The following is a 20,173-nucleotide window of genomic DNA, read 5'->3' on the forward strand; positions in this document are numbered from 1 at the left end:
GACATCTGTGCGCTGCTGCCTGCTGACCGGGACGGACGGACTGACGGAGGGACGGAGCGGGATGCGGGCTTTTCTCCTCCTCCTCTTCCTCCTCCTCCCACTCCGCCTCTGACTATGTTTTTTTTTTTTTTTTTTTTCCGCTTCGGTGCAATTGATGAAGGACTCTCTCCGTCTCTCGGTGCCGTCTCTCCCGCCGCGATGAGCCGCTGATGAGTGCGCAGAGGACAGGATGCCCGCCAGCGGCGCAGACGCGCTGAAGCCCAGCGCTTTCATCCCGGTGTGCACGGCCGCCTGCCTCCTCATCGGGTCCACCTCCCTGTTCTTCGTCTTCACGTAAGTGCCACCAAGTCTGCTGAAGGGGGGGGGGGGGGGGGGGGGGGGGGGGGGGGTGCTGGGGGTACAATCCCAACCAAACCAAAAAAAAAAACTAAAACCTGTCACATACAGTGTGTGTCTGCTTCACGGAAACATCCATTCATCCTCACAGACTTCCCTTGTATCCATCCATCCATTCCAACATGTTGGAATCTACGATCCTCTCATGCATCTGTAAATAATCACAAATTCACTTTTAACTTTCCTTTATTTAAAATCTCATCATCGTACTGCCATTTTTTTGTTGTTGTTACTTTTATTATGTTTCTTTTGCAATCTAACCTTCTATAAATAGCTCAAATCAACCTTAAAACTGTTAAATATAGGGACATTTCTTCCTCCTCCTCCCTGACTGGACTGTCCTGGCAGAGCCATCAGAGGCGGCTCACATCTGACCTGGTTGGCTTGCAGTTTGGTGGCTGCACAGTTGCACCCTGAGGACTCAGAGTAAGCACAGTTTAGGGGATAAGCCACCCACAATCAGCGTGTATCAGAGTGACCCACATGTGTCAGAAATGAAGCCGGAGGAAAACCAAAACACACACACACATCCATCCTGCAGAGGCAGACTTTGTGTCAAGATGGGACGTCTTGATCAGAATTGAGTTTTCGGATGAACATTTGGTGAAAGTGAGGCAGAAGTTAATTTTAGCCGTCTTGTTGTGACCTATTTGTGAGGAGAGATGTTCATAGCAGGGAGATAAAGAGACAGCGCTAAAGCCAACGCTGGCATGCAAGGAAAAAAAATTAAATATACTATCCTGTAATACCCTCACAATCCAATTTAAATGATGATATTGGTTTGTCAGATTTTATTTCTCTCTTGAGTCGCATCATTTTGAAGCTTTTACTTGTGTAGATCAAGAAGAGCACAGTATCATCCCCAAACTGTTTCCCATATGGAAAATCTGCCTATATCCACTATTGACACACTGACTTCAGGATTCACGTCAGCTCTGTGACGGTCCACTGACCCCTGACCTCTGTAGCCATATCTGTCCTAGTTTCTCCCGTGTTCACCAGTGGTGCACCGTTTCAACTGGAATCTGACACCAGATTGGGGGTATGGGATTAGGATCCTCTGGCTGATGCCATGTGATTCCCCCCATCTGGGTAAATGTCGTCTGAAATCTTTCAGTTCTCTATCAGCTGTTGGACATTCAAGAGAAATTAAATGGTTGTTAAAAGGTCAGTTTTAAAAGGTTGTTGCTTTGCTATGCTTGTTAATTCCAGTATTTCAAGCTATATGTTGTATTCTTTTATGTCTAAACATCTGTTAAGTCGATTGATGTTGCTGGAGAAATCAGAATTTGTGGTTTATGGGACAGTGAGTGCAGTGAGTTAAAAATAGCTTCATGCTCCAAAAAAAGACATCTATGTAGTTTTGTATGGTAGAAAATGGCCAAAATGTATGAGAAATTGTCGCAGTTCTCTTGTTTTTTTTTCTTTTTCTTCATTTGGGGTTGATCCCTCAATGGATCACCTTGAATTCAACATGGTCCATATATTTTTACAGCTTCACACATGCATCATGTGTTAATTTTTTGACAGAAATGCTTTCAGGATTTATCGTTCAATATTACATAATTTCATCATAAGACGATCTAGGTCTCACCCCTGATATCTGCCCATGGTTGAACAATTTGGTGTTACATTTTCGATGAAATTCTATGGCTTTAGTTTGACTTCATGAAACCAACATCAACACAAATTGTAGATTTAAACTTATACAGTATGTAAAAGGTATGACTGTGTATTGGTCGCTGATGCCTACCTATCACCAAAACGTATTTCTTGTCATATGGAAGTTGCTCAGTCTGGAATGAAATTGATGTTAAAGTCCTGAAGCTTATAACTGTGACAACCTGACAGGCCTGTCTGGGACTTTTGGGGCGTAGAGGGAAGCTCACAGGCACAAGAAGGTTGAGAATATCCTGATTATGTTCATTTACACTGTGAGAGAAAAAGAAAAAGAAAATCAATGACCTGCTGACTTGATGGATTGAAATGAGACGACTTAATTGAGACTGCAATGCTAAACCAGCAAAACCAAGAGTCAGAGAATGATTGAACTAACAAGTGATGATTCAAGGATTCAGGCTTTTTTGTGGAATTATATTTACATTTAGAGCAAAAAGAAAAAAGCCTTATAAACCAAACTTAGAAAATGAACACAATTTTGCAGGTCAAATAGTTTCTGACTGAAAAATCCAAATGTCCAGTATGTCAATCTGACTGTGTTCACTACTTACTACTTCATTATAATGTTACACTTGTTTTGTAATTGCCTTAAATCAGCAGCATTTTGTGCATTTTTATCTAAACTAGCAAAAAGTTTATATCCCTGATGTCCTCTCATTTCTCTGAGCCCTGAGGTTTATACTTTGTTTTTACTGATTACCCACTAAAATGAGGATTCTTACAGAAATAAGCTTAAGGTGCAGCTTTAAATTTCCACTGCAAGTTTGTTAGAGTCAGTCAATGACCTTTACAATCATCCGAGCTTTTTGTTTTTCCTTTTCTTGATAAAATTAATCAGTTCCTGGTTTCCTTCTTTTGTTCCTCTGTCCATGAACTTCTGTTTGGGTTAGCGTTTAGGGTTTGGTGCATTGTTAAACTGAGACGGACCACCTATTTCCCACAAAAGATCACAGGCCTGAGAAAGACCAGGGGAAACAAAATCCCCTCCGTGATTGTATTATGTCTCACTTTGCCTGGACACTGTACAATTTGCTTACTGAGAGAGGAAGCATGCATGCGGACCACTGACAGGCCGCCCTCACTGCAACTTACTCTGAATTATTACTGTTTGAATTCACCAAACATTTTGAAAAATGTTTGTTTGTATGAAAAATGGGGTTTAACAACAAAAATAAGGCCTGTTTTATACATCTAAGGCAACTAACAATAGTTAAGAATGACCTTCATTAGCTGGAGATCATACACAAATAAGTAGCAAATTCTGCAAAATTAACACTAAATTAACAGAGGCTACATTTTACTGCTCAGGAAATTAGCATTTTCATTTAGAGTGAGCCATACTTTTTAAATAAAAGAGCTGAATTGTCAGCTAACCTATTGAAGTGAGCATTTGTCCATATTGCTATAAATACATTTTGATAATAGTAACATAAAAAAAAAGTAATCTTTTTCTGATCTCACATTAGTCATTGGCATTCTGAAAACAAAATGTAGAGCAGGACTTTTAACTTTAGTAGAGACAGAAACTCACGAGTACGACAGGTGTGTGTGTGTGTGTGTGTGTGTGTGTGTGTGTGTGTGTGTGTGTGTGTGTGTGTGTGTGTGTGTGTGTGTGTGAGAGAGAGAGAGAGAGAGAGTGAGTGAGTGAGTGAGAGAGAGAGAGTATTTTCTGACACAAGAACAAATTAAGGAAGGTTAGAATGAGTTTGAAATAATAGTTAATAATGACAACAATTATTACATAGTGTAACCTCTTTACATATATGAAGTAATGATAATTACCATTGTAGTTCAAATGTAATTATATATGGTTGTATTGTATTTGCATTATAAAGAAGTGGTTCACAACCTTTTATCTCTTAAAGCACGCCCAGAGAGCCTTTAATAACGGCTGCAGACCTCGTCTCACAAGCTTACAAAAGCTGAATAATGACACATTAATAATACATTTGTCGCATCATAATTATCAGTGTGATACACCAATAGCTGTTTGTCTGCTTAAAGTCCTTTCTGATCGATTGAGGAGAAGTTTGTTTAGTATAGATGTGGATGCGGTTGTACATACTGAAGCGCGTATCGTAGGAGTGTGTGGAAAGTGTCCGGTGAATTTATGTCACCTCTTGAAATGTGACAGATTACAGTTCAGTGATGTCATTCATGTGCGCGTGGCAGTATTTCACAAAGGGAGGTCCAACTGAAAAGCACTGGTGAACCCGTCTGCCGTGCCACTGACCCACTGCAGGGATGAGGCCCGGCGTGCAGATTGCAGAGCAGCTTACTGCTCTGTGTGATTTAATAGAGCTCTGCCCCGCCGGTTTCATTAGGTGGGGCTTGTCCTGCCACGCCGCAGCATAATGATTTGTCTCTCCCTGCCGTCCAGATGGTCTCAGACCAATGATGGAGGCCCTCCGAATGGCACGGAGGTGTTCGCACTGTAATCTGGCCCTATTTTTAGACATTTCCCCCCCCTCCCAAAAAAAACAAACCCTCCTCTGTCACTCTCTCGCTAATATTTTAATCAAAAAACTTAATTAATGGTGAAGAGTGTCTCATTTACCGCAGTCTCTTTTTAGTGGGTTTTGCTTAAGCTTTTAAACTTCTTTTGTGGCACGGTGAGAGCAGCGCCTGTAACTAACCAGCTTGAGTTACACAGCTTAACGTAACTGATCAGCTATGACAATTTAAGCACATGTCAAACATGACCACATTCGGTGAGACCAACTTGGACACAAATCCTGAATAGGGGCGCTAAGGAGGAAGTGTGGGCTGCGTGGGGATGGCTCACATTATGATCTTTAGTCATTTCATCACATATTGCTGCAATCTGAATTTCTAATCGTGTCATCATCCCAAATTTTCTTCAAAACTACAAAGAAAATCGAGAGTTGTGTATTGATTTTTTTTTTTTTTTCCACATCTGTTGAACAAGCTTGACTCGTCTTGAGAGAGAGCGAGAGTCTTCCTGTTGTATGCCATGAGTCATGAATCAATTGGATTTATCTCATGGCGGACAACATACAGCACACTGGTGCACTCCCGTGTGTGATATATGGCCTTCACTGCGCATTCGGTGTTTAGCATTTAATGGGGAGGACTCCACAATGCACTGGACTGGCAGAAATGGTCTGTAATCCAGAGTTTATAATCCAGGGATTACTGGGTTTGCAGCTGGCATGGCATCAGCGGGCGCGCTCCTTTTGGGGGGTGGGTGGGTGACCCCCTCCCCCATCGCCTGAAACAAGTCGAGGGGTTCGGTGGACCGGGCAGTATCACTTAAATTTGTCTCACTTTCAGTTGGACTTTGAATTCATTCCCTTATAGGCTGATCAAGTCAATTCTTTAAAGGGGCATGATGTCGTACACTTTTATGTTCCTGATAAAAACCTGCAGCAAGATTAAAAATCTTACATTCCTGTCTATATGCTGATATAATCACACACTTTGTGCCGTTCACAGATCTCCCTGAACAGTATATAGGTTGTGACGTTCAATCAAACACTGTTAATATAATCCAGTGAATCTTTTCCTCTCCGTCTCCCACCTAACCTGATTACACTGCCCCGCCCTCTAATCTCACACAGTAAAGATAGAATCATTTGCCCATTCCATATAATTCAGCACATCCACTGAGCCGGCGGAGGAGATAAGTGAAGTCTGAAGATTTTGTGCTGGTTAAAATCCTGACGGGACACACAAGATTAATGTCATCATGAGAATATTCGCATTTTAGGCAAATTCAAAATGTTTACAGATGTAATGTTTGTATATTCCATTTGATCTAGAATGATTTATGATCTTGCAGGCTGCAAAGTGGTGCAGCAATTACCACTTTTGCTTCATAGCAAAAATTATGTATGGGCCTTCCTGTATGCAGTTTGCATGTTTTACCTGTGCATGCGTCCTGGTTTGGGAGTGTATGTGACCTTAATATCTCCTTGTTAGTTGCTGTAGTGACCTGATAACCTGTCCAGGGTGTCGCCTGGCTCCAGTGAAATCTGCAGTAGTTGCAGTAGATGGAGTATTTGTCAGCACACTCGTCTCCCTGCAACTATATCGTGGTTCAGTTCTCGATTCAGACACCTTTTTATGTGAAGTTTGCATTTTGTCTGCGTGTACATCAGTTTTCTCTGGGTACTGTGGCTTCTTATAAAGTATGTGTGAGGCTCATTAGCTTCTCTAAATTGTCCATGGGTGTGATCTGTGGTTGTCTCTCTGTTAGCCCTGTGATGGACCGATGACCTGTCCAGGATGTATCACACATTCATCCACATTGGACTCCATCTCTTCTTTCTTCTTCTTTGTCATTTTGTCAATATCAGTGTATCACATGATCATCACTGATGCCTTTTTTTTTACTGGAAAACTGACAAAATATAGTATGTTATAAGGATTAAAAAACAGTGCAGAGTGCAAATGAACTACAAAACACTAATACGTGTGACTGAAGGGTTTTATGTACTTAATGACTAACAATACAATGGAGTATTGGAAGTTATGTTAATTGTAACACCCCTGAATATGAAAAAAAACAAGGAAATAGACTTCAATTATACAGTGTGTTGTAAGTTGAAAAGCACCAAATACTGTTCACTATATTCACCCATACACTGACACACAATGGTGATGGTCCCACAAAAACGTGTCCAATATATATTAGAAGCAATTTAAGGTCCAGTAGTCAAAGAGCACTGGAAGATGGGGGATTGAACTACTGACCTAAGATTGGAAGACACCCATCTCTACCAGCACAGCCACAGCTGGCTCTTTCACTCTGTGTGAAGCATTATGCGGTTCCAGCATATTCCTACTAGCAGAAAGCCTGACGCAAAATGCTGCCTCAGGTTTCTCTGTCTGCCCTTGCTTTATTTTTTACAGTGTGTACTGCAGGGTGCACAAAGATTACCCCTACTTAATCCCTGAGGCACGTTCACTATAAACAATTGCTCTGGGACCCACTGCTGCCATCACAATGAACGAGATAAAGACGATCCCTTCAAATCTTTGTTGTAGCTGTGATTTGTGTTAACCTCAACCTTTAAGAGATGAATTCTTACAAACAGGCTAAAAGAACACTGCCAACCCCCATTACAAGTGCTTTGAATGAACACGAGTGCAGGGGTCAGTTTTTATTCATTTTTTTTTTTTTTTTTTTTTTTTATCTCCTGTGTTTATACATTCAGATGCCCATGGCTGGCTGTGACCATCTGCCCCGCTGTGCCACCATGCTGTGCCATCCTTTTCCTTTTTGTCCTGGCCAACTTCACCATGGCAACATTTATGGATGCTGGTGTGCTCCCAATGGGTTTGTAATCAAAGCGATACCATGCTGACAGCAGGAGAGAGAGAGAGAGAGAGAGAGAGAGAGAGAGAGAGAGAGAGAGAGAGAGAGAGAGAGAGAGAGAGAGAGAGAGAGAGAGAGAGAGAGAGAGAGCTCTCATTCATTCTTTGAAAACTTGAGGGTGTCACTTCATCAATTTCCGATATTGTTTTCTCAGCCAGCGAAGACGAGGACAAGGATGATGAGTTCCGTGCCCCGCTGTACAAGAATGTCGATGTGAAGGGCGTTCAGGTGCGGATGAAGTGGTGCGCGTCGTGCCACTTCTACAGACCTCCACGGTGCTCCCACTGCAGCGTCTGTGACCGCTGTGTGGAGGTGAGTATGTGGACAAAAACATCACATTAAGTGTCTCAAATAAAACAAAAAAAAAAACCAACACAAATCTGGTGATGTATTTAAATTGCAAAAATTAAGTAAATACTAAACAGAGCACATGGATGCACAGATCAGGGGACAGCTTTTGAGGGAATGCAGCAATGTGCTTTGGTGAAAGTCAATAAAGGAGATTTCTGCAGGGTGAGTGATGGACAGAGGGAGAGAGAGGGTGAGGGGTAGAGAGAGGAGGGGAGGGAAAGCGAGAGGGGACAGAGAGAGAGAGAGAGAGAGAGAGAGAGAGAGAGAGAGAGAGAGAGAGCGAGAGCGAGAGCGAGAGCGAGAGCGAGCGAGAGAGAGCGAGAGAGAGAGAGATCTCATTAATCAGGTTAATCCTTTTCTCAGATCCTTTGTGGTCTCTGTCGGAATACAATTTGAAAAAGGATTCCAACAGTCTGTATTAAGCTGACAGTGTTTGAAAAAAAAAAAAAACCCAACAACAACGAAAAAACACATTTGACATCCCTCCAGCTACAAATGAAGTACCGAAGGAATTCATATATAAATATTTTGGTGCTGATCTCCTTTCAGGACTTTGACCATCACTGCCCCTGGGTGAACAACTGCATCGGGAGGCGAAACTATCGCTATTTCTTTCTGTTTCTGTTGTCGCTTACCTTTCACATGATTGGTGTCTTCAGCTTTGGCCTCATATATGTCCTGCACCACATGGACGAGCCGTGGAAGCTGCACTGCACTGTCACGTATCCTTCCAGATACACATGCAACGACTGGTTTGTGCCTTCGTCATACCTCTGAATGTTTTTCCAGTCGATTGCATTATGCAGCAGATTTCCTTATCGGCATTTCCAGTTTGGTAGTTATCAGCATATCAGGGCTGTTTCTCATCCCCGTCCTGGGTCTGACTGGGTTCCACTTGTATCTGGTATCTAGAGGACGCACCACCAATGAACAGGTCAGTTTTTATGTCCCATGTGTAGTCCCTGTCAAGAACGGTGGAAATGTGATACAGTTGAAGTACAATAATAATAATATATAATATATATCTCTTGATGCTCTCATAGGTTACTGGGAAGTTTCAAGGCGGAGTAAATCCTTTCACCCGAGGTTGCTGTAACAATCTGGAGTATCTGGTTTGCAGTCCCATATCTCCTAAGTACGACGGATTCTTTTTTTTTTCTTCCTATTTTATCCTCAGCAGTGCAGGAAACCTTGTAACAAAGATAATACTTTGCCACCTCTTGTTTGTCCTGGGGCACCAGGTACACAGCGAGGCCGTATAAGAAAACAGTCATCCATGTTCAGCCTCCCTTCCTGAGACCGGAGATTGACAGACAGGTGCCAGCCAAAGTCAGGGACAATGGAATCCAGAGCCGGGAGCTCCCAAAAAAAGTATGCAGGAATACTTAAAATATCATCTCAACGTCCTGTCCGAGGATTGTGACCTCAGTTGTCAAGTAGTACAAGATAAATCCCTCGTGTTTGTTTTTTTTGTTGTTGTTGTTTTTTTTTTTCTGCCAGCGGTCCTCAACTGGAACTGTCGAACTGTCAGACATCAAACAACAGAAAACTCCGCCGCCGCTGCCACCAAAACCAGATCATGGCCTCCTGAAAAACCAAGTGGATGGTACTGTAGAACAGCACATGTATTCTGTGGCCACCGCCACACCAGCGTTAATGACATAGTGCCAAACGTCAGTACTTATAGGCAGAGTTGGTAATTATTCAACTGCACACGAACTGCTGTGGCAACAACGCTAGGTCTGCATTAATCTACTCATCTGTACATCCAGAGGGCAGTAAAGTCAGAATTTGATAAAGTGGAGCAGCTGGGGCAGCTGGGATGCTTCATTATTTCAGCAATATAATCTAAAAACTGCAGCTCATCAATCTGATTCGTCTACCCCTTTATCCACCGCAGGGCCACAGGGCGGCTGGAGCCCTTTCTTTCTCCCTCCCAGAACAGGTTATCTGACCATCACAGGGCAAACACAGAAACAGACAACCACACATTCCCACAATCACTCATATGGACTCATATTTAGCATCACCAATTAACCTCACTTGCATGTTTCTGGACTGTGGGAGGAAATCAAAGAATGCATACACACACACACACACACACACACACACACACACACACACACACACACACACACACACACACACACACACACACACACACACACACACACACACACACACACACACACACACACACACACACACACAGAGAATATGCAAACACAACACCAAAAGGTTCCAGCCAGTATTTGAACCCACAACCTTCTCACTGAGACACGAGAGCACGAACCCAACACCCTGCTGACCCTGTAGATGTTGAAGATCAGCCTGAAAAAGGATCAGTTTGGTTTCTCTCTGCAACTGAGAGCTTCCAGTTTTGAGGTTGAATGAAGACACTTCACTCCTTAGGTTAATATGAAGAAACATATCAATTTATAGTTGTAAAAAAAGTTACATTTGATGAACTTTTCTGTTTTTTTAGTGAACAAATTCAATCATTTCTCAGGGTCATTGATTGTTCATCTGGTCTCGCTCCGAATCTGTGCTTTTCTTACTGATGTGCTGCAGTTCCAGTCATGAATAGTCAATAGTTCTTCCTGCCACAGGCATCATTCAATGCACACCCTTTGCTCCATTGTCATATCTCCCTCTACTGTCTTCACCCTGCATTAATTTGTGTTTTCATGCCTGAAATGAATGAATCAACACTGAGATAAGTCCTGTGTTATTGTCAATTTCATTTAATTTTGGAAGGTGTACAAATGAGCCAAAGCAATCTGTGAATCCTCTTGATGCTCTAAATTAAACGAATAACCCTTTAGACATTTCTATAATAAAGGCAAGATAACTGAATTAAAAAAAACAGTTGTGAGTAAACAGGTTGAATTTATTTTTCAGTCTGATTTTGAAGAGAATCTGAATGTTATATTTATGAATTCAGGGTGCTAAACCGATAACTTATTTTTTTTCCTTAGTTTTATCCAACTTATGAAGTTGACAAGGATCTAATTTCTTTTTCAGATATGGGACATCATCCCAAGCCCATCATTCCTGTGTCAATTCCCACTGTGCCAATGCTGCGGCCGGTCTTAGAAGCCATATCCAGAGGATCATCACCCATTCCACCCGAGCAGGTGACTTTTGGTTTTTCCAGCTCTTTTCTCGGTTACCACTTAGAAGGAGTGCAATCTTTGTAATGTAAAGTCACTCTGATTTGACTGATGTCTGATAGACTTTGCTGTCTGTGTGGTGTCGTCTTGTTCAGCTGCTGAAGACATCAGAGTATCAGGGGAACAACAAAGGTCCCGACTTCCACTCTGAGTCTAGAGAAAGTCCAGTGAGAGGCAGCCCTCAGGCCGGCCTGCCCGTCCAGCCGTCTCTACAGACCAGCACAGCCTCCAGCTCGCTGCAGCTCAACTCTTTGACCCTCAACTCCCGCTCTCTCACTCTAAAACACAGCGGCCGCCATGGCAGCAAATCCCAGCTGACTGCCATGCACACTGACGGTTTGGGATCAAATCCCCCACCCGGCCTCATCTCCACTTCCAATCTGCTGGCCAACCACAGCAGCAGCAGCAGCAGCAGCCTCTCCTACGACAACCTCATGCATCCTGCAGACCCTCAGCTCATGGCTTCCAGAGGGGCCCCTCCAGTCGGTTACCACCCTCACTTTATGACCCTGGGTGCAGACGGGACCATGCAGCGGCCGCCTCCTCACTCCTACAGTCCTGTGTTTATGGGCGTCGCCAGACAGTCTCCACAACCTCGAGACCCGTCGCCCTCGCTGCAGGGGATTTCCTCAAGGGATCCCTCCCCGTCGTTCCAAGGTTTCATTCAAAGAGATCATTCTCCTGCTTACCAAGGGCTGATGCCGAGGGACCTTGCGTCCCAAAGCGTGACATCACGAGACATCCCCCCTCCAGGTCTAATGATGCGGGACATGGGCTCTCAAAGCCTTCGAGACAGCCTCCGGGATCTCGTTCAGCAGGACTCAACACCGCCGCGGTCTGCCGCCGCACGCTATGACAACTTTACCAAAACTATCATGGCGTCTCTTCATGAGAGACGGGAGCTGGAGGAGAGGGAGAGGATGCTTCGCCTCCAAGCCAGATCGCAGGCGCTCTATGGCCCAGATATGGGGATCTACGACATCCCCAGCAGGAGGAGCCTGCCGCCAGACAACCTCCGACCTCCAGGCTCTCGGGGGCCGACTCCTCCGGCCTACGGCTCCAGGGAGTTTCTGATGAGCACAGGTATTTTGGGTTATGGCCTGAGGACCTCGCCTCTCTCCAGCTCCTCCACGTCCTCGCTAACCCGTGGCCCAAAAACCTCCAGCTCTCCTCTTCAGAGTAGCAGCAGCAGCAGCCTGCAAAGCAAGGGCAGGTCTTCCTCTCCAGCCTACTGCCCCTCTGAGAGGCCGACACAAGGCCTGGCTTCCTCCACTTCCACAATGCCCCGTTTATCCTCCTCCGCCGCCTCCTCTGCCCCTTTTTACACCTCGTACGCCACCACAAAACGCTCCTCGCTTCCATACTCTTCTGAGGGGAAGGACTCTGCCACACTGGGAGCACTGAAATAATAATTAAAAAAAGATATTTCATGTTTCTGATTGTGTGAATGAATCATCTATGCAGTGTTAGTCTCAGTCTTCACAGCTCGGAAATCTTTTTGTAAATAAGAGGCCATTTGGGACTTTCTGTGTGGGAGTGTGTGTTAAAACACAAGTCCACACTGAAGAGTAAACTTTCAAATATTCTTGCAAGGTCATGAAAGTTTGAACAAACCATACAAAAACTGTGAATCTCAGGACAGTTGTGCCTCCTCTTACAGGCAGAGGGTGCTCTCTGAACCCAAAGCAGAGGAGCGATGTGTAGAATACAGATTAACTTATTATCTTATTTGTATGTGTTTTGATATTGCTTTTGTGAAACAGTGTAATATGACATTATCTAATTTGACTACTGCCGAACAACCCTTTGTTTAATTGAATTTTGTAGTTGTTTATATGAATAAAGTTATTTTGTAATTTCCACTTGTGCTTTGATGTTGTTTCATGATGTGAAAGGCATTACAGAAAATGTTATGAAGGAGGCTCATATACTCAAATATTCAACGTGCCTCTTGGCAGCAGGATGAAATTGCATTGTACTGGTGGCTATCAATCTTTCTTCAGCGATATTACACTTGTGCTCGATTGTACTCCCAAATCATGAGATAATTTTAGCCCATAACTCAACATGGAGATAGAGCTCAATCCACTTTGACAAGTCCATTCATTGTATTTTTAAATTGCTGCAGTGCACGAATACATTTGTATCTGTAGTGCAACAGAAAAAGGGAAATGAATAACATGGGGTTGAGTAAAAGAGTATAAAGGAGTAGAGTGAGCTGTGGGGTGATTTACTGAGTCTGCAATGTCAGTTACTGTGCTGATTTTTGTGTATGGCACCCTCTAGTGAAAAGAGTCAGAGGGTGGGAGGATGTCAGCTTGATAGCCAGATTTAGCAGATGATGTTATTATGTGCAAAATGCCAGAAAACAGTGTGACGCCTCTGTCAGGGGTTGCACGTAATTGAAAAAAACCAGAGGTGGCTTCATGATCCACAGGCAGCTTTATTCTCTACGAGTGCCTCGTTTAAATATAATGACAAAAGTCATGACAAATGAACACCAAAAACACATTTTGTTCCTCAAAAGACAAAAAATAAATACATTTATATATATATATATAAAAATGTTTTTAACTTTTACAGACTCTTTCAACTGTTTGATATTTAGGTTGACCTTCAGCTTCGTGGCCACTTCACAACTGATTTACTCTTTGCAACAGAAATATTTCTGATAACAGGAAGGTTTCTGACCTTAATCCCCGATGGGCAACAACATATTTTTTTTAGACAGTAATTGATAAGACCTGGCACTTTTAGGCCAAGTTTTTATGTGAGTTATTGTTGTGCTATATTGTGCTTGACCTTACAGCAGACAGAAGTGCAGATATGACAGTAAGGCCTGAAAGGCACGACTGATTTAAACTGTTGGCAGGAATTTGCAGCACGGCTGACAGATCTCTCACCAGACCGGTAAATTTAGCAGGATACAAAAACAGCTCACTCAGGCAGGCTTAGTTAAAGACCTGACAGCAACAAAAGATGTGGAGCAGCATTTAAAAAAAGAAAAAAAGACACCTCTCTGTTACAGTGCCAGATAGCAACAAGTAAAATGTAAACATCATTGCTCAGCAGTCATTTGTGCAGTTGTTCTTGCCAAAAAATGTCTAACAAGATTGCAGATTGTATGACACACGCTTTTCATTGAGGAGACTGTAAAACAACGAGGGTAAGTTTAGAGGAGAAAGATGAGGACCTGTAAAGTATCAGTATGATCCAGGATGAATACGAACAATCCTCACGAGCCAGAGCTTAAGGAAGTTTTAAAAACGGGACATTACTTATTCATCTTTTCTTTTATAGAGAAGCTCTGGTGGACTGCATTATGTAGTCTTTAATATAAAGGTAAGTAAAAAATAATAATAAGGTGCATCAATAACAACAAATATTAGCATCAGAATGCCTTCATTTTCAATGCATGGGAAAGAATGCAAAATTAATCAAGAGTAAGAAATGAATTGCAAATATAAACACATGGCACCGCTATAAAAACAACAGGCTTTAATATTAATCTACATTAAAATATATATTAGATTTTTTTTTAAAGGCATTTAAAATGCAGCAAGTGCAAGATAGAAATGGCAGTTCTCAACATAATTTCTTTTTGGTTTATTTAATGTGCTGATGGCTGTCGAAAAGAAGCGGTCTCTGTCAGTTTTATGTCCAATATCATAAAATATTGAATAAGAAGCATCTGATCATCCACGAAAATATGTCTGATCCTTCTTCAAAAGCATGTTCATCTTCACAGTTACATGATCCCTCCTTCCATCCCTCCCTCCCTCCCTCTTCTTCACTCCTCTCAGGTGTCTGCAGTCTGAGCGATCGGCTGCAGAATGTTGAATAAAACACCAGAGTAGTGGTGAAAGGGAGAGACTGAGCCCACCATCCATCCATCCATCCATCCATCCATCCATCCATCCATCCATCCAAACAGAAATCATTCAGTTGGTTTATAGATTATTTATAGATGATTACACATACAATATTCCGTATATTGGTAAGTCTCAAAGGTTAGACTGGGCTCTAATAACTTAGCCCTGAACTGAAGTGTGTTTGACATTTCTGTTCTGCACCATTCATCTTATAAACTGCTTCTTCAAATTCAGGGTTGTGAGTCACTGGAGCCAATCCCACCATATTATGAGTGAAAACAGAGAGAAAATCCCTCATATAGTGCTATTGTTTAGAGGGAGCATGATTGACAGGAGGACAAGATGTGGGGTGCAGACAACTCTCATTTCATTTTACCACTGCGACTTCTCCACAGTTTACGGCTCAGTGAGAAAAGTGGAGATTCCAGCGATACATTTCAAACATCTCCGAACTAAAACTAAATCTTTATACCTTTATGTCCTATAGCCATTCATCTAGCTCAGGGTCATGGAGCACGGCGGGCAATTTAGAGGGAATACTTACCTGAGAGACATGTTTTTGGACCAAATTCAAACCAGGGCTTTTCTTGCTGCGAGGCGAGAGCAACAATCAGTACACCACAATGAGACCCACGACCACCACAGGAAATCAATTGTTGTTTTCCTGTTAATTCGCTGTAGTCCTGTTTTTGGTTGTTCGTTGTTTCGTTCAGGGATGTCCAGCTGGCCCATGACCCCACTATTTTTGTTCTTTCTGGCCAGACTCCCAGACTCCATCTGCTTTAGTTAATTTGGTGATTACTTTTTGCAAATAAATTATCTTTGTGAATTGCATTCCCTGGCACAGCATCTTCATATGTTTCTGGCGCCTTGGTAGAAGGCTGGGGTTTATTGAGGCCTGCTTGGTGAAGGTCATTTCTCCAAATGTGCATGTACACTGAAATAGTTTAAAGTTGTCGCACAACTGTTGTTTTTATTTTTTCTTTAGTCAGTCTTTCAAGGTTAGTGGTTTTTGTTAGGAATGTACAAAGGGGTTTCCTTTTGTTAAACATCCGAACATCATAAAGAGAGAGAAGCATATTTCATTTTAATTTTATCATATTGAAACAGACACATCAACCAGCACGACACACATCAAATAATTTTTGTAGAAATTTTCAGCATCCATCCAAACACACATCTGCACACTCTATTATTTTTCCGTCAAATTGAAGTAAGTTGTTGTTTTTCTCAGGGGGGTAATGGAGCTGAAATCCGACTGTTATTTTGTCCCCTTCCAACACCTCCCTCGCTCAAATCCAACTCAGTGATTCTGTCCTCGCGTCGATATTTTTAGACCTGGCTTCTCTATTCCCTTCATCGTCTGAAAATCTATAATATAGAAATGAATTTCCGAAAAGAAAGACGTTTGACAATTCTGATGCTTTCCCTTCCTCACTCTGCTGTTGTCTTGATGTCATTCTTCCTTTCACCCCCTCCGTCTAACTCTTCCTGTTTTTTGGAGCTAGAGGTAAAATGGTAATGACACTAATGACAAGACTGCTGTGCAAAGAGGGATTGCAGGTCGTTGAGTTAGAAGAGGGGATCAAAAGTATTCGGTGCAGACTGTGGTGTCTGAGAGGCTCTCCATCTTACATCATGCTATTTTTACAACATATCCCTATAACAAAATGCACCTCAGAAGAGACCGGTGTCCTCAAACTCAACATTTGTCTCAGTAAAATGGCATAGCACTGTTGTCATACTGAATGGGACTATAAGAAATAAAATGCAGGACCTATAGTGGATTGAAACTGCATTACATTCAACATTCACTGGAGTGTTTTATGTAAAGATCTGTTTCTCTCTGATAAGTACTGTTTTATAATGGAATCCTTTCCAAATCCACAACACATCCATCTGTGTCAAATCTACTGGGTGTATTCACCTACTGTGTGTATTTCAGGTAGGAAAAAATATCCCTTCTTAATGTTTCATCATCTTTTCTTTTGTGGTTTTGAAAGATTAGAGAGAATTCAAAGGAAGAAAAAAAAAGTCAAGATCTACACAGAGTGAGGAGGACAGATTGTTTCCTCAGTGGAAAACCATGAACAATATTAAGAAAGGATTATTTTGTTCAAGAAAGTGATGTACCCACAACTCCCTTATCACCCCGCAATAAGTCTGAAATGTCAGGTTTTTATATCACAACAATATAACAGCAGTTGACCATGTGAAAAACTGTTGTTTATCTAACGTGGGCATACTTTTGTAATAACAATAAAAAAGGGAATCCTGATATTAACAGGCACTGTTCAGTAATCTATTTACATCCAGTGCTTTCTGCTTTGCAGTCTCTCCCTCAGTGTTGCCATGGTTCTTCTTGCTAACGGCACGCGCGGTATAGGAAACAAAGTAAACAATTACAAGGCTGCATTTGAGGAACATGGACTCCTGATAACCTCTCGACACAAGCTGATTTCTTTCAAATCAATCTCTGTCTCACCTAAATCTTTTATATTACTTCTTCACATGCTGTGGTCTGACCTACATTTATGCCACTGACTCCCCCTTTCTCTCCCCCACTCTCTCTCTCTCTTGGTCCTTTTTCCTCAGCTCATTGATATGCTTGATCATCAGAGGCATCGCTGAACTGGCTGATTGTCATTTTCAGCTGCAGAGCCACTGATGCATTTCATTTCCTCTCTGGGCTCTCTGTTGGTGTGATTAAGCACTCACTGCAGTGACACTTGACAAGGGGGGATTGGGATTAATAGCAACTCTCGCTTGTTTTGTATTTGGATAGGGGCACATTTTGTGATATTAACATAATTCGTCCAATCGCTACACAAGGATGCATTGTGGTACTGCTTCGCGGGAAGTCCTGCACTGTAGGGGCGATCGTGAAGGCACTTCTTATACCAGGCCTATGCAAGGAGGGGGTGGGTGTCAAAATAAATCAATGTGAAAGCCACGACTTCAGGTGCTGCTTTGTCATTTATAGCCCGAAGACAAACAATCTCTCTGACTGGATCCTTTGTAGAAGCAGGGATGTTTGAATAGACATTAAGTTTAATTAATTTGCATTAGTTTGTCGGCACTTCAACCCTTTAAAATGAGATCTTGTCTAAATACATGAACATAAAACTGAACAATGACCTTTTTTATCAGAAGCATATTTGGTGACCTTTTTCTGGTATTTCCAGTGCGTTCTGTGTGGTGGCACCATCAGAAATATGAACAGCATTCAAATAACATGTTTCCAGACGAACACTTCCAAGATGTTTTGTCTCTGCATTAAAATGAATTAGCCTCAGCAGCACGTGCCAGTCTGAACGGAGCAGAGGTGGGCAGTGCGGGGGCTTAATTAAAACAAAAATCTGCATTGACTGTGCCTGTGTGTGGCAGCGTCCACAGGAAAAGGATGTAAAATGCCCTGCTGACTGTGTGGGCATTTTATTGAAATGACTATATCATCACACACACTGTAATGTAATGTAATATGGCTTTTACTCTGTGGGTGTTTGTCAACAGATCCTGTGTGCTGCACTGTACTCTGCCCCCCCCCCCTTGTTTATCCCCATGTGTGTGTGTATACTAGATAATGGGCAGCAGTAATTACTTTCATCCCTGTCACATGGTGAAACCAATTTGCTCTCCATTTGCTGTGGTGATGAGAGAAGGTTTCATCATCTGTAAGGCAGCAACAAAACAGCATTATTTACACTTTAAGCTGAGGTGTGTAGCTGCAAAGATGTGAGCCTGTTTCAAAATTCACCACTGCACACGGCGGAGCAGGATTTATTCCCGCTGCCCACACTGAAAAGAGACTTTCAAGTGTGTTTGTTAGTGAAAGATTTCAGATGAAGCAACAGGTGCAGAGAATGAATCACGCTGGAAAAGCAGCAAAATGATAACATTTTACAGTTTAATGGGAGTTCAGGTAGACAACAGAGGAGCACAAAGTCCTTCATTAAAAAAAAAACATTGTTGGAATACTTGGTGGAGTCAACCCGGTTATTGCAGCGGAGCTCTGCCACAGATATTTCTTATGATGTGTTTTCATTGGTTGGTTAACAGATAATAAACACCAGGTGGGGATAAGGGGGGTTGTTTGGGTAAGATAATGTTAAAAAATGCCCTGAGATGTGGCAACCAAAATTTGACGGCAAAACACGCACACCACTCACTTTTGATTACAAAGCTTCAAAAGCAATGGCTTTCATGGAAAATCTTGCAATTTATCTCTTTGTGCAAAATTAAAAGGACTATTATTTCCATGACTACTGACAAGAAAGGGAAAGTCTTTTAACCGTGAATCTGTGGAAGGATTGAACCCTTTCAAGACATTTCTCTGTATTGCAAAGAGAGTTTTCCTTTCACTAAGATAATAATTTGTTGTTTTTATTGGTTGACTTTAAAAATGTTCTGGTTTGTTATTGTCTAGTGATAACATTATTATATTTCCTCAGCAGAGAACAGCTATTTAGTATATTCAGGCACATTGCAGTCTGAGAGTTTGCACTATTTGTAAGAACCCCAAGATTGTCTGTGCAATCATTCTTCAACAAAACTATAGCATAAAGCACAAGAAGAAGAATGGTAAGCAATTCAAAATCCCATAAATAAATCACCAACTTGAAAGTCCTGCAACTCCTTCAGACTCTTTGCTATATAATTTGAGATGTGTCAAACTCTTGAAACTTGTGAATTCTTGCTCATATAAAGAGGCTTGAGGTTTATGAGAGGCTGTGAAAACATTTGATGGACATTCAAATAATGTGGTTGCCATTGCTAAAATTATAACATGCATCTATATGTCGAATGGTAAAATTTGACACATAGATGAATGTTTTTTTTTTGGTAAAGTTCTGATTCGCAAAGTACAAACAAATGAATTAATGAATGACGGTAATGGACTTTTTTTTTGATGTTATGAACATCATTCCTGCTGCTCTCAGGAGGACTAAGCCAGTGCGTCCTCCAGCAAACAGAAGTTCAGTAAAACAATAACTGTTAAGACAACAGCATTGAAAAAAATTATAATTCTGAAGAAACAGTTAGCAAGCCAGAGAAAGACAGCAGCTCTGTGGATTTTTAACAGCTACAATATAGGACAAATGTAAAGACTTTGTTGTTACAACTATTGTACATTTCTACAAGTTTGTCATTTCTTTGAGTCTTCCTAATGAATACTGGCAGGATACTTTCCACTGTACAGCCTCACTCCTGCAGCTGCTCAACCTTCATTGTATTCATTGAAAGCTTTCTCAACTTACCGTCAATGCCCTCCATAATTTGGCTCCCTCCATACCTGTCAGCCCATCTCCAATTCACACACCTGCTCCTGTTCTTTTTAATGCTCTCCGTCCTTGTGCCAC

At 42.0% G+C, this 20,173-nt stretch overlaps 1 protein-coding gene across 1 annotated transcript; it reads left to right on the forward strand.

Annotated features, from left to right (window-relative positions):
- Window positions 1-229: 229 nt before the first annotated feature.
- On the forward strand, window positions 230-12,350 carry zdhhc8a (zDHHC palmitoyltransferase 8a; the record flags this gene model as incomplete). Its single annotated transcript, XM_080510665.1, has 10 exons — window positions 230-333; window positions 7,257-7,382; window positions 7,576-7,729; window positions 8,318-8,490; window positions 8,600-8,702; window positions 8,812-8,903; window positions 9,010-9,139; window positions 9,269-9,374; window positions 10,793-10,905; window positions 11,037-12,350. 10 exons carry the CDS (start codon window positions 230-232, stop codon window positions 12,348-12,350), a joined length of 2,415 nt encoding a protein of 804 aa, XP_080366791.1.
- Between the last annotated feature and the right edge of the window lie 7,823 nt (window positions 12,351-20,173).

This window comes from Blennius ocellaris (genome assembly GCF_963422515.1).
Source record: "Blennius ocellaris genome assembly, chromosome: 15".
Classification (NCBI taxonomy): Eukaryota; Metazoa; Chordata; class Actinopteri; order Blenniiformes; family Blenniidae; genus Blennius; species Blennius ocellaris.